This window comes from Humulus lupulus, chromosome 3, assembly GCF_963169125.1.
Source record: "Humulus lupulus chromosome 3, drHumLupu1.1, whole genome shotgun sequence".
Taxonomy (NCBI): Eukaryota; Viridiplantae; Streptophyta; class Magnoliopsida; order Rosales; family Cannabaceae; genus Humulus; species Humulus lupulus.
Window position 1 is genome coordinate 122,611,353 of NC_084795.1, and position 12,106 is coordinate 122,623,458.

The 12,106-nt window shown below is 36.2% G+C and overlaps 1 protein-coding gene across 2 annotated transcripts; it reads left to right on the top strand.

Moving 5' to 3' along the window:
- The first annotated feature begins 2,578 nt into the window (after positions 1-2,578).
- Positions 2,579-11,424, top strand: LOC133823113 (uncharacterized). Of its 2 annotated transcripts, XM_062255708.1 has the most exons (7): positions 2,579-2,713; positions 2,797-2,894; positions 9,547-9,637; positions 9,722-9,966; positions 10,051-10,371; positions 10,451-10,540; positions 10,615-11,424. In XM_062255708.1, exons 3-7 carry the CDS (start codon positions 9,547-9,549, stop codon positions 11,281-11,283), a joined length of 1,416 nt encoding a protein of 471 aa, XP_062111692.1. In that variant the 5' UTR covers positions 2,579-2,713; positions 2,797-2,894; the 3' UTR covers positions 11,284-11,424. The 2 variants fall into 2 exon arrangements, with proteins under 2 accessions (XP_062111692.1, XP_062111693.1); XM_062255709.1 differs by lacking the exons at positions 2,579-2,713; positions 2,797-2,894 and having other exon boundaries at positions 9,538-9,637; positions 10,627-11,424.
- The last annotated feature ends 682 nt before the right edge of the window (positions 11,425-12,106 follow it).

Below are 12,106 nucleotides of genomic sequence, written 5' to 3' on the forward strand. Positions count from 1 at the left end.
AGAGGCTGAAGACTCAGTCAAAAAGATTCTGGCTTATAAAGAGGTTTATGGAATAGAATGAGCTCGATTTCAAAATCATTTGAAAATGCAGCCCTAGAGCCGATATATCGCCTACCATAGACGGTATATCGCCTGGGCTCATATTATCGAGGCTCGTTGAAGTGGTTGTGAGAAGTTACATGTTTTTCGTATCCCCGTGTGGCGATATATCGCCCCCTAGAGCTGCGATATATCGGCATACGTTGAAATATTATACAAGTAATTACACTTTTTCAGCCTAATTTGAATTGGGTAAACAACTTTGACTGAGACTAATAACGATTTCAAAGCTGCTGGCACACTCTGGGATTTTCAAATATTACTCTTAATAACTATTCCTCAAAAATACTTAATTTCTCATTAAACATGCACATGACAAATGTCATTATCTTATTGGGTCTATCTAAACCTTATAGAACTTATAAAATCTACAAGTGTTGCTACGAGTGTCCAACTAGGTCCCGGCTTGAACCAAAATCCATAGTAATAAACATACTACAACTACTACTAACTATTACTATTACTACTACTATCTAACTAGCTAAGTAAAGTTCTTGGACTCTACAATTCTCCCCTACTAAAAAGAATTTCGTCCTCAAAATTTACTTACCAAATAATTCTGGATACCGGCCTTGCATGTCCTCCTCCAACTCCCACATTGCCTCTTGTTTAGAACTATTACTCCATAGGACTTTGACTATCAGAATATTCTTGGACCGTAACTGCTTCATCCCTCTATCCAGGATGCTATCGGTTATTCCTCGTAACTCAAGTCTTTCTGGAGTGCTATCGTATCGTACTTGAGGATGTGAGATGGGTCTGACACATACTTGCATAGCATTGAGATGTGGAACACGTTGTGACTATCTACTTGGGCTGGCAGTAGGGCTAATTTATACGCAATTGCTCCCACTTTGTCCAATATCTCAAAAGGACCTATAAATTGGGGACTAAGCTTTCCTTTCTTCCCAAACCGGTTTACGCCTTTCATAGGAGATATCTTCAAGAAGACTTGATCTCCGACTTTGAATTCAACATCGGGTCGCTTGGCATCCGCATATCTTTTCTAACAGCTTTGAGCAGCAAGAATACACTGTCTAATCAGCACTACTGCTTCTTGAGCTTTCTTAACAGCTTCGGGACCGAGAAGCTGCCTTTCTCCTACCTCATCCCAGTGTAGCGGCGATCGACACCTTCTTCCATAAAGTAACTCATAAGGTGCCATCTCGATCGTTGAATGGTAGCTATTATTGTAGGAGAACTCTATCAGCGGTAAGTACTTATTCCATGATCCTCCGAAATCAAGTACACAAGCGTGTAGCATATCCTCTAAAATCTGTATCGTACGCTCAGACTGACCGTCTGTCTGAGGATGAAAAGTTGTACTAAGACTTAACTTAGTACCCATGGCTTTCTGTAAACTTCCCAAAAATCTCGATGTAAACACTGGTCCTCTATCAGACACTATTGTCTTGGGGACTCCATGCAACCTTACTATCTCTTGGACATAGATGTCTGCGTATTGATCCGACGTGTATGAAGTCTTAACATGAAGGAAATGAGTAGACATGGTTAGTATATCTATTACTACCCAAGCCGAATCATGCTGCCTACTTGTTCGTGGCAAACCCGTCACGAAATCCATAGCTATATCGTTCCATTTCCATTCTGGTACGCTAAGCGGTCGCAATAAGCCTGCAGGTCGCTGATGCTCTGCTTTCACTTGCTGGCATATTAAACACTTAGACACAAATTCCGCTATGACTTTCTTCATCCCTGGCCACCAATACATTGCCTTGATGTCGTGTGTCATCTTGGTCGACCCTGGGTGAATTGAGTACGAGGTACTGTGTGCTTCTTCTAGAATCGTCATCTTAATCCTTTGATCATTTGGCACGCATACCCAATCCTTATATCTCAATAACCCTTGACCAGATATTGAGAAATCTGTGGCCTTGCCTTCTTTGACTGCATCCATATGTACCACTAGTGTGTCGTCACGCCCTTGTCCAATCCGTATATCTTCTAGCAGATTTGACTGGATAGACAAATTAGCCAGCTTGACGATAACTACTTCTATCCTGACATTGATCAGCTCCTGCTGCATTGGCTTTTCTATTCTGGCTAGTGCTGCTAAGCTTCCATAATTCTTCCTACTTAGCGCATCAGTAACTACGTTTTCCTTTCCCGGATGGTATAGGATTTCGCAGTCGTAATCCTTCACTAGCTCTAACCACCTGCGCTCTCCTCCACTCTCCTTCGTTCTTTTTTGCATTTTTCAGTTTGGGATCTCTGCATCTTCGATCCAAAATCGAAGAGGAGATTATTTCCCCAGCTTCTCTCCGCTCTCTGCATCGTCTCCAGTCCGCCAGCCTCCGACTCCGACGTTCTTGGGGTTCTTGGTAGGCGTTCTCAGTTTGCCAGCCCCAAACCCCAATCTCTCATCTCAAACCCGAAACCTCTCTCTCTCCTCTCATACCCCAAAACTCAAACCCCAAACCTCCCTCTCTCTTCTCTCAGACCTCAAACCCCAGAGGGCATATGAGAGCTGCCGAAAACGGGCCACCTCGCTCGGCAGGAGTTCAAGAGACGGCTCGAGAAGGACTCCGATGCTCGGGAAGCTTTCGAACGCCAAGTCCTCGAAGAGAATGTTCGCCGTGAAGCTCTCCATCAAGTAATTCAATACCTTTTTTTGGTTTGTTTTTCTTTTGGGTATTTGTGGTTTTGAGTGAATATTGAACCTTTCTTTCTTTTCAGTCTCGTGTGGCCCCTGATTCTCCCTCTGAGCTGATTGAGTACTTTCTTGATACCGAAGCACAAGATATCAAGTTCGAGATCACAAGATTGAGGCCAAGGTCAGTGCTTTTCAATGTTCAGAAATTTTTTCTAACTTTAATTGAAAAAAAATGTATAAATTTCATATTTGGTAATGGTACGACTCATCACTTTCAGTAGCTCATTACACTATTTTCAATTCCTTTGATGAATTATGATTTGAATTGTTACGTGGTTGACAAATTTGTATTGAACCAAATAAAATTTGTTACTGCAGATTGAGTAAGGGGTTTTTTGCACATGTACAAAACAACATATATATTGTGTAATTATTGTTTCTTCTGTTTTCTGTTTCGTTCTTTCTCCTTTTTTTAGCCTTTCCTCTGATTCCATAGTCGACATATACAACAATCTTTTCCCACAAAACAGACAACTTAGTGGCAAAATCAGTAGGTCCACACCACTATCCTTTTACTTGAAAATATTGTATTAGAGACTACATGTGATTTGTGACCATTATATGATAGATAGGTTTCTGCATTCCATACAACTGCACTAAATTTAGATATATTGCAGCAAGTAGTTATGAACTACATCTTGTCATTCAACCGTATCTGTTCATAGTCTTTGTTATCATGATTAGAATAGAGAGTACAACCTGTATCACAGCTTTAAATGCTAATTCCATTAGTCCACATCATAATATTTTAGTTGCAAAAATTGTGTAAAGATTTTAATTAAATTGGTATGAATTTATCAATAGGGAAAATCACATTAGACTATCTATTTTAGACAAGTTAAGATTTGAACCTGAAAAACTTTGTGCATGGCTTCGATTTGCTTCCTATACCAAGTGTAAAGGATTCCATTTCTGTTGAGAACATTAATTATTTCCCTCAGTTAAAACTACTGTGAATTATTAATCTTCACATTTTTAAATATATTTAACAACACCATATTAGTATTCTTATTATTAGTATCATTATTATTACAAAACCAACTACAAAGTTCCACTAGAATAACCCCAGAAAATAAAAAATAATGCTTCATTTTTGGGTTTGAGATTGAATAACAGTATTGTATACCAATTCAACTCAATTTTCCCTTACTCTAAAATCTAAATAATAGGTTCTATCTTCTACACTTCAACTCAATTTATTTACACCCTATTAAACCCAACCAAACATATACTTTTTACTATATTATTGTGAGGTTATATATTAAATTTGGACATATTTTTTCTTTGATTATGGAAACAATTTTTCTTAAGTGGAAAAAAAAGGCCCATTATACACTATCATGCAATTCCAAAAAAAACGTGTGGATCTTCATTGAACCTTTATAATGCTATGAATGGATCAAAAAACCATCCCCAAATCTTAATGGTACTGTTGAAAATACTGTGTTTTACACTTTTCAATATAATATATATTTATAAAGGCTTTTATTGATACTTATTAGGTTAATCTTCTGGTCTTGGTCTTGGTCTTGGTCTTGTGTAGAAAAGGACCCCTGTAGAATGTAATGATTATTGAATTCCAAAAGACTTTTTTGTATATATATACAATGGATCTTTTTATTAAATGCTCTTTTGAAGTCTAGTGCTTAGGTTTTATCTTCTTAAAAAAAATTGAGTCTTTTTCTTCAGTGATCATATTATTCACTATACTAGTCCAAGGTGCAATCCATGCTAACAAATACTATTTATATATATAAAAAACACACACACACAATATGACAGCATTAAAAAATTTAGTGCTCCACCAACAGTTTCTACATACCCCACAAAAATATATCACTATCTATATTTATATATGTGTATAAAATTGTAGTATGTGTTAGTATTTAAATTTGATTAATAATATGTATATTGTGAATGTTCTGGGAATTTTCTGAGTGTTTTTTTGTAGGGTTTTAAATTTTTGGGATATGTTATAATAGAAATGTTATGCTGTCAAAATTTTGGTAGAGTTAGAGGACTAAATAAATAATAATATAATAAATAAGACATTAAATACTTAGAATTAACAAAATAAATTAAAGAATAAATTAAAATATTAGATAAATAATTTAATTTAATATTAACAATTTAATAATTTTAAAATAAAGTGAAAAATTATAATTTAATATTAACAAATTTAGTAATTTAAAAATAAATTAAATAATTAGATATATAATTTAAAAATAAATTAAAAGTTAGATAAATAATTTCAAAATAAATTACAAAATTATAATTTAATTTAATATTAACAAATTTAGTAATTTAAAAATAAATTAAAAGTTAGATAAATAATTTCAAAATAAATTACAAATTTAGATAAATGAATTAAAAAATTATAATTTTATTTAATATTAACAAATTTAGTAATTTAAAAATAAATTAAAAGTTAGATAAATAATTTCAAAATAAATTACAAAATTATAATTTAATATCATAAGATTTTATAAGACATCATAAAACATCTAGTGTTAAAAAATATTTCTTTTTTTGTTGCTTTTCTTTGGTGATAAAATTTGATCACCAAAGATTGGATAGACGTTTTATATATTATCACTTAGTGATAATGTTTTATTAATTATTTTCAATCACGAAAAGCCTTAGACCCGTTCGGTGAAGCTGAGTCAGTAAGAACTCTTAAATATGCTTCTCCGAATTATCCAGGACGGTATGTGTCCGCATGGATAGTTTGGATTTGTTGTGTACCTATAATTTGATCTAGTACTCATTTTATTGTTTCCTTAATAGAGATTTCAATATGTGTCTCCTTATTTGTTCTCGTAAGTGGGCAAACTTAATTTTAGTCTACCCACTTATGAGAACTATAGGGAGGTGCTGCCGAAATTTTTACATAAACGAAATAATTTTAAGAGTGTAGATTAAATTATATGTATACTACAAATCAGAATGGGATAGGTTCTTTACCCTTATAGAAGTGGAGTGAAAAGGTGGATTAGGGCGCACACACACATAGTCAATAAGTTTTAATTATTGTTTATTCTTGTATCGTAGATGCCGATCGATAAAAGTTGGACGTCATTAAGGAAGTGTATCTGTGATGCTTATTGGAACGGTCTCCAAGCCTTCTTGAGAATGGCAAAAGAACACGTAGACTGCGATGGGAGAATTTTATGCCTGTGTGTGAGGTGCCTGAATGTTAAACTACAAACTATAGATACAGTGGAGGCTCATGTCTTTGACAAGGGTTTTCAACAGAGTTATCAAAAGTGGGTTTACCACGGTGAGGTGGAAGCTAGTGTCGCCAATGAGGTAGTTGAGGAGAATGAAGATGTAGACGAGATGGTTGACGTCGTTGATGATTTCCTCTTACCAACAAATGCAGAGGAAGCAGATGGTGTGTCTGGCAGTCGAATGGGACAGTATTATGACGAGTTGTTCGACGAGATTGAAGCTGAGTTGTATCCGGGTTGTGATTGGATATCATCCTTAAACTTTTTGGTGAAGTTGATGCATTTGAAAGTTAGAGGGAAGTGGCCAAATAACTCTTTCGATGAATTGTTGAAGTTACTAAAATTTGCATTTCCGAAAGATAATAAAATTCCCCCAACACACTATGAGGCGAAAAAGAAGCTGAGTAAGTTAGGGTTGGGATATCAATCAATCCATGTGTGTAAATATGATTGTTCCTTATTTTATAATGAGCATGCAAGCAAAGATTCATGTCATGTGTGTGGGAGTAGCCGATGGGTCAATGAAAAGAAGAAGGGGAAAAAGGTTCCACACAAGGTGATGCGTTACTTTCTGTTGACTCCCAGATTAAAGCAAATGTACAGTTCAAGACATATAGCTAATGACATGTTATGGCATCATACTGGGAGATCAATAGAAGATGGGGTGATGCGTCATCCGGTTGACGGGTCTGCATGGAAAGACTTTGATGCCACCCATCCTTATTTTGCAAAAGATCCTAGAAATGTTCGTCTAGGCTTGGCTGCTGATGGGTTTAATCCTTTTGGCAACATGAGCTTATCATACAGCATGTGGCCTGTGATTTTGACGAACTACAATCTCCCCCCTTGGCTATGCATGAAGGAAGAGTATTTTATGCTAACTCTGCTTATTCCTGGGCCAAAATCACCGGGTAAAGACATGGATGTATTTCTAAGACCCTTGGTGGATGAGTTAAAACAATTGTGGATTAACGGAGTCGACACAAGAGATGGCACAAGGAATGAATTGTTCAAGATGTGTGCAGCCCTTCTATGGACAATTAACGATTTCCCTGCTCGTAGTAGCTTGTCTGGTTGGAGCGGGCAAGGGTATAAAGCATGTCCAACGTGCAATGAAGACACCACTTCCATTCGAGTGATTGGTAAGACATCATATGTCGGTCATAGGCGATTCTTGAGGAGTAATCATAAGTATAGAAAGGACAAGGAATTTGATGGCAAAGTTGAGAAAAGAAATCCTCCACAACACTTTACTTGTCAACAAGTTTTAGATCAAATCAATGCCTTACCGCTTCAAGTGTCTGGTAAACATGACAGATTTGGGGGGGGTGAAGCGCAAGCGAGGTGCAGGGGAAAGTAATTGGAGGAAAAAAAGTATTTTCTATGAACTTGATTACTGGAGTTCAAATCAGTTAAAACACAACCTAGATGTGATGCATGTTGAGAAGAATGTGTGCGACAGCGTCCTTGGGACTTTGTTAGATAATGATAAATCTAAGGACACCACTAACACAAGACATGATTTAAAGAATATGGGGGTTAGGAAATCGTTGTGGATTTACGAGGATGCCAATAAAAGGTTAATGAAACCGCATGCTCCATACGTGTTCACTTTTGAACAGAGGCGATATTTCTGTCAATTTTTGAAAGGAGTGAAGTTGCCCGATGGTTTTTGTTCTAATCTAAAGAAAAAAGTCACAGACAATGACTCAAACATTGTTGGGTTGAAGTCCCATGATTGTCATGTGATAATGCAACGATTACTTGCAGTAGGTGTTCACAAGTTTTTACCAGAATCTATATCCACTACCATCACTGAATTGTGTAATTTCTTCAAACAATTGTGCTCTAGGACACTGAACGTTTCTGATATGGAGAAAGCTAAGGATGACTTGATTGTTATTTTATGTAAGATGGAGTTGATTTTCCCTCCAGCATTCTTTGACATAATGATCCATCTGGTTTTGCACTTGCCTGATGAAGCAATATTGGGAGGACCTGTATTTATGAGGTGGATGTATCCTTTTGAAAGATACATGAAAAAATTAAAAAACTATGTCAGGAATAAAGCTCGTCCTGAAGGATCTATAGCAGAAGGATATGTTGCAGATGAGGCTTTGACATTTTGTTCAATGTATTTCAAAGGTGTGGAAACAAAATTTAATCAGCCTGATTGAAACGAAGATGCACCGTATGTGAATCGACACCTCACAGTGTTTGAATCTCAATGTCGTCCTCTTAGTAAGGGAATTCCCGTGCTCCTCGATGAAAATACTCGGAATAAAGCTGAGTGGTTCATATTGGATAATTCTCCAGAAACTGAAGTGTATTTAGAGTAAGTACATAATTAATATTCATTTTATTCTTTGTTCAATCTACTCCTCAATTAACAATATTGACATTGTTAATTAATTAACAGGAAACACCTAACTGAGGTGCAACAAAGAGATATGGCTGCCAATCATAAATTGATACATAAGAAAGAGTTTCGTTCATGGTTTCATAAGAAGGTAACTTGTACTTAGCAAATTGCATACTACAAATTACATTCTCATTCTAATTTATTTCTTTATTATTAGATATATGACTTGCACCAACTTGGGTTATTAGAGCATGCTGATGAATTACTAGCTTTAGCATTTGGGTCAGATCTATTGGCTTACTCCTACCAAGCATGTATAGTGAACGGAGTTCGATTTTTCTCATACAATCGAGATCAGAATCGAATTACACAAAATAGTGGAGTGTGTGTTGCTGGAACAGAAGGTTTTAACTATTACGGGCAACTTGAAGAAATACTCCAGCTGTCTTTTACTGGTTCTTATTCGGTGGTATTATTTCGATGTAAATGGTTCAATACAGATCCGAAAAAAAAAAAGAAAACCATCACTGTAAATAATATTACTAGTATCAATGTTAGCGGTGAATGGTATAAAGATGAACCGTTCATACTAGCTAGTCAAGCAAAACAAGTATTCTACATCAATGATCTCGTTACAGGACGAGATTGGAAAGTTGTCCAAGAAGTGAATCATTGGCAAGTTTGGGACTTTCCAGATGCTTCAGATATGATTGCTGATGTTGATGTTGTACATGACACCAACTCATCGAATTTTGTTTTGACTGTGGATCTCGGAGAGTTGGTTGTTCAGCAATCTGATGTACCAGGGACTCAAGTCAACACGGCCCATCGACCTTCTTTAGTTGTTCAAGAAGATGATGGATTTATTAATGACAATGAGGATGATATGGCAGACAGTGTAGAAGAAGCAGAAGATGAGGATGAATTAATTGTCGACCTTAGTGATGATAATACTGATGATGTGTGCCCGATAGATGTTGATGTAATTAGTGAGGATAGTGACTATTCTACTTAGTTTTGTATCTAGTGTTCAATGTATTATACATATTGAGAAATAAAAAGTTCGTTTCCAAATAGCATGTTTCAAATTACCTAATCAATTGAAATAATACTCAATAAATTAATTATAAATAATAATTAAATATTAAAATAGATAGGTTAAATTACTGTCGTGTTAGTAGATGTCAGCAGATGTGGCTAGAGCTCACGGTGGAGACGCTGGCGGTGATCCTCCACCGGATCCTACTAGGATCCCGACTACATGCGACTCAGGTAATTTTTTTGTTATTTTATTTACACATATGTTTATCATGTATATACTAATATTCTATGTATTATTAATAAAAAAAAATACAGGAATCCCAATTAAGAGAAAGGGTCGTGGCGCAGCTATTGGAAAAGATCTAGAGGAGAGGCGGCGTAAAAATGGAAAACCACTGGAAGTAACGTTTTGCCCACGAACGTACAAGGTTGTTGGGAGCGAGCACGCTGCTTTTGTCCGCCTTGTGGGAACCCAAATTAAAACGAAAGTTCCCGGACATTACGGTTCATGGGAATTAGTGCCTCAACAATACAAGGATCAGATCCTTGCCATAATTCAGGTAAAAATAGTATTAAATATATTTTTTTAAAATTTGTCTTTAATATAGTACATATATTATTAATATATTTAATTTTCAATTTAGTACTATTATCAAATAGCGGGCCGCGAGGATTTCTTAAAGTGTTTAAATGGTATCGATCGAGAGATGAAAGACCGATACCGCAATAGGAAAACACTAAGACACGAACACTTTGAGAAATACTACAATGGACCGGAGGATTGGGATAAGGTTCTAAACAACCCAACCAATGATGTTAACAAGGAGGAGTGGAAGCAGATTTGTCAGTTATTTACAAGTCCACAATTTATTGCGCGCTCCATAAAGAATAAGGAAAATCGGAAGAAACAAAAGTATTCTACAACACAGGGTACAAAATCGCTGGCAGCCGTCCGTTTTGAAAAAGTAAGTAAAAGATAAAATATTATCAAAATTATGTTATTTTAAATTATATGTTCTCTAACATTTTGGTTATACTTTTTAGACGAACCCGGACCTCATTGAGTCATGGAAGGATTATCATTGGAAGAAATCAAAAAATGATTTCGTGAACGATGATGCTCGCCAAGATTATGTAAGTTTGAATTATATTTTTTAATATTAATAGAGTTATATTTAATGTTAGTGTCTAACATTTTTTGAAAACAGGAAAAATTGAAGGCTGATTTTGAGTTACGAACTCAGCAAACATCCACTGATGCTTCTAATAATGATAGTCCGTCATCAGTTGATCAGGAGGAGGTGCTACAAAAAGTATTAGGCCAAAGGCGTGGACATGAGCGAGGAGTGGGCCGCAAATTGAAGGGGTCGGGGTCGAGGTCGGGGTCGAGGTCATCATCTACCCAACACTCTCACTTCAGCGAGTCTCAAGTTCCTCCTCATCATTCAAGAGAATATATAGAAAATCTGGAGAATAATTTACAGAAATTGACTGATCAAGTTAATTTCTTAACTCAATATTTTGTACCTTCATTTCGTCCACCAAACGTTCAGATGCCGCATGTGCCTGATAGTGACAATACTTCTAGGGCTTCGTCTTCTCAACCTCCAGCTCCAACTCATCCTTCTATGTACGGGACAGCGTCGTCTTATCATATGGTACCTCCATATATGTACGGAGCAACACCTTATCCGTGTCCGATGCCACCGCCCTCCCAGCCATCGTATCCCTACATGTATGGAGCTGGATCGTCCACATTACCTCCCCAATATCCTTGGCCGATGCCGCCACCGCAGCAATCACAACCACAGCCACCGCAACAACCACAACAAGAAGACAATAGGGAGGAGGACGAGGCAACTGACTTAGGAGACTAAGTTTATATTTTTATTAATTATTGTTAAATTTTATGAATAATATGAATATTTGTTATGTTAATGTATTATGAATATTTACAATTGTTATTTTAATATACTAATTTGAATATTTAATATAATATTTTTATTTTTAATATATTTGTTTTTAATTAATTAAATTTTAAATAATTATTTCGATAAATAATTATTTAAAATTGTATTTAATTAATTTTATTATTTTTTCATAAATAAAGTAGTATTAGGGGCGACATTGTCGCCCCTGATAATATGCCACGTGCACTATTCGGGGCGACAGAATATAGGGGCGACTTGTCGCCCCTAATACTATTTAATTAATTAATTTTATTATTTTTTTATAAATAAAGTAGTATGTGTCGCCCCTGATAATATGCCACGTGCACTATTTGGGGCGACAGAGTATAGTATTAGGGGCGATGTGTCGCCCCTAATGCTTAATTATTAGGGGCGACAATGTCGCCCCTAATAATATACCACGTGTAACCATTTGGGACGACAGATAATAGTATTAGGGGCGACTAATAGAGTATTAGGGGCGACATATCGACAAAAATAATTCAAAATTTTTAAATTTTTGAGGCGAAATTTCAACTTTTAGGGGCGACTGTGTCGCCCCTAATATTTGAATATCAGGGGCGACCCTATAGTCGCCCCTAATGTACCCTTCAGTGACATTTTTCCATGGGCGACTAATCAGGGGCGACAAGTCGCCCCTGATACATATTAGGGGCAACTTTTTGGGTTATTAGGGGCGACATGCGTCGCCCCTAAAACTCATTTTTGTTGTAGTGTAGTGATGCACCCT

Bases quoted from the DNA above. Each gene is read 5' to 3' on its own strand.
- LOC133823113 (XM_062255708.1), top strand. From the start codon at position 9,547: ATGTCAGCAGATGTGGCTAGAGCTCACGGTGGAGACGCTGGCGGTGAT. The intron at 9,967-10,050 runs GTAAAAATAGTA...TTTTCAATTTAG, and splicing joins AGATCCTTGCCATAATTCAG to TACTATTATCAAATAGCGGG. The intron at 10,372-10,450 runs GTAAGTAAAAGA...TATACTTTTTAG, and splicing joins CAGCCGTCCGTTTTGAAAAA to ACGAACCCGGACCTCATTGA.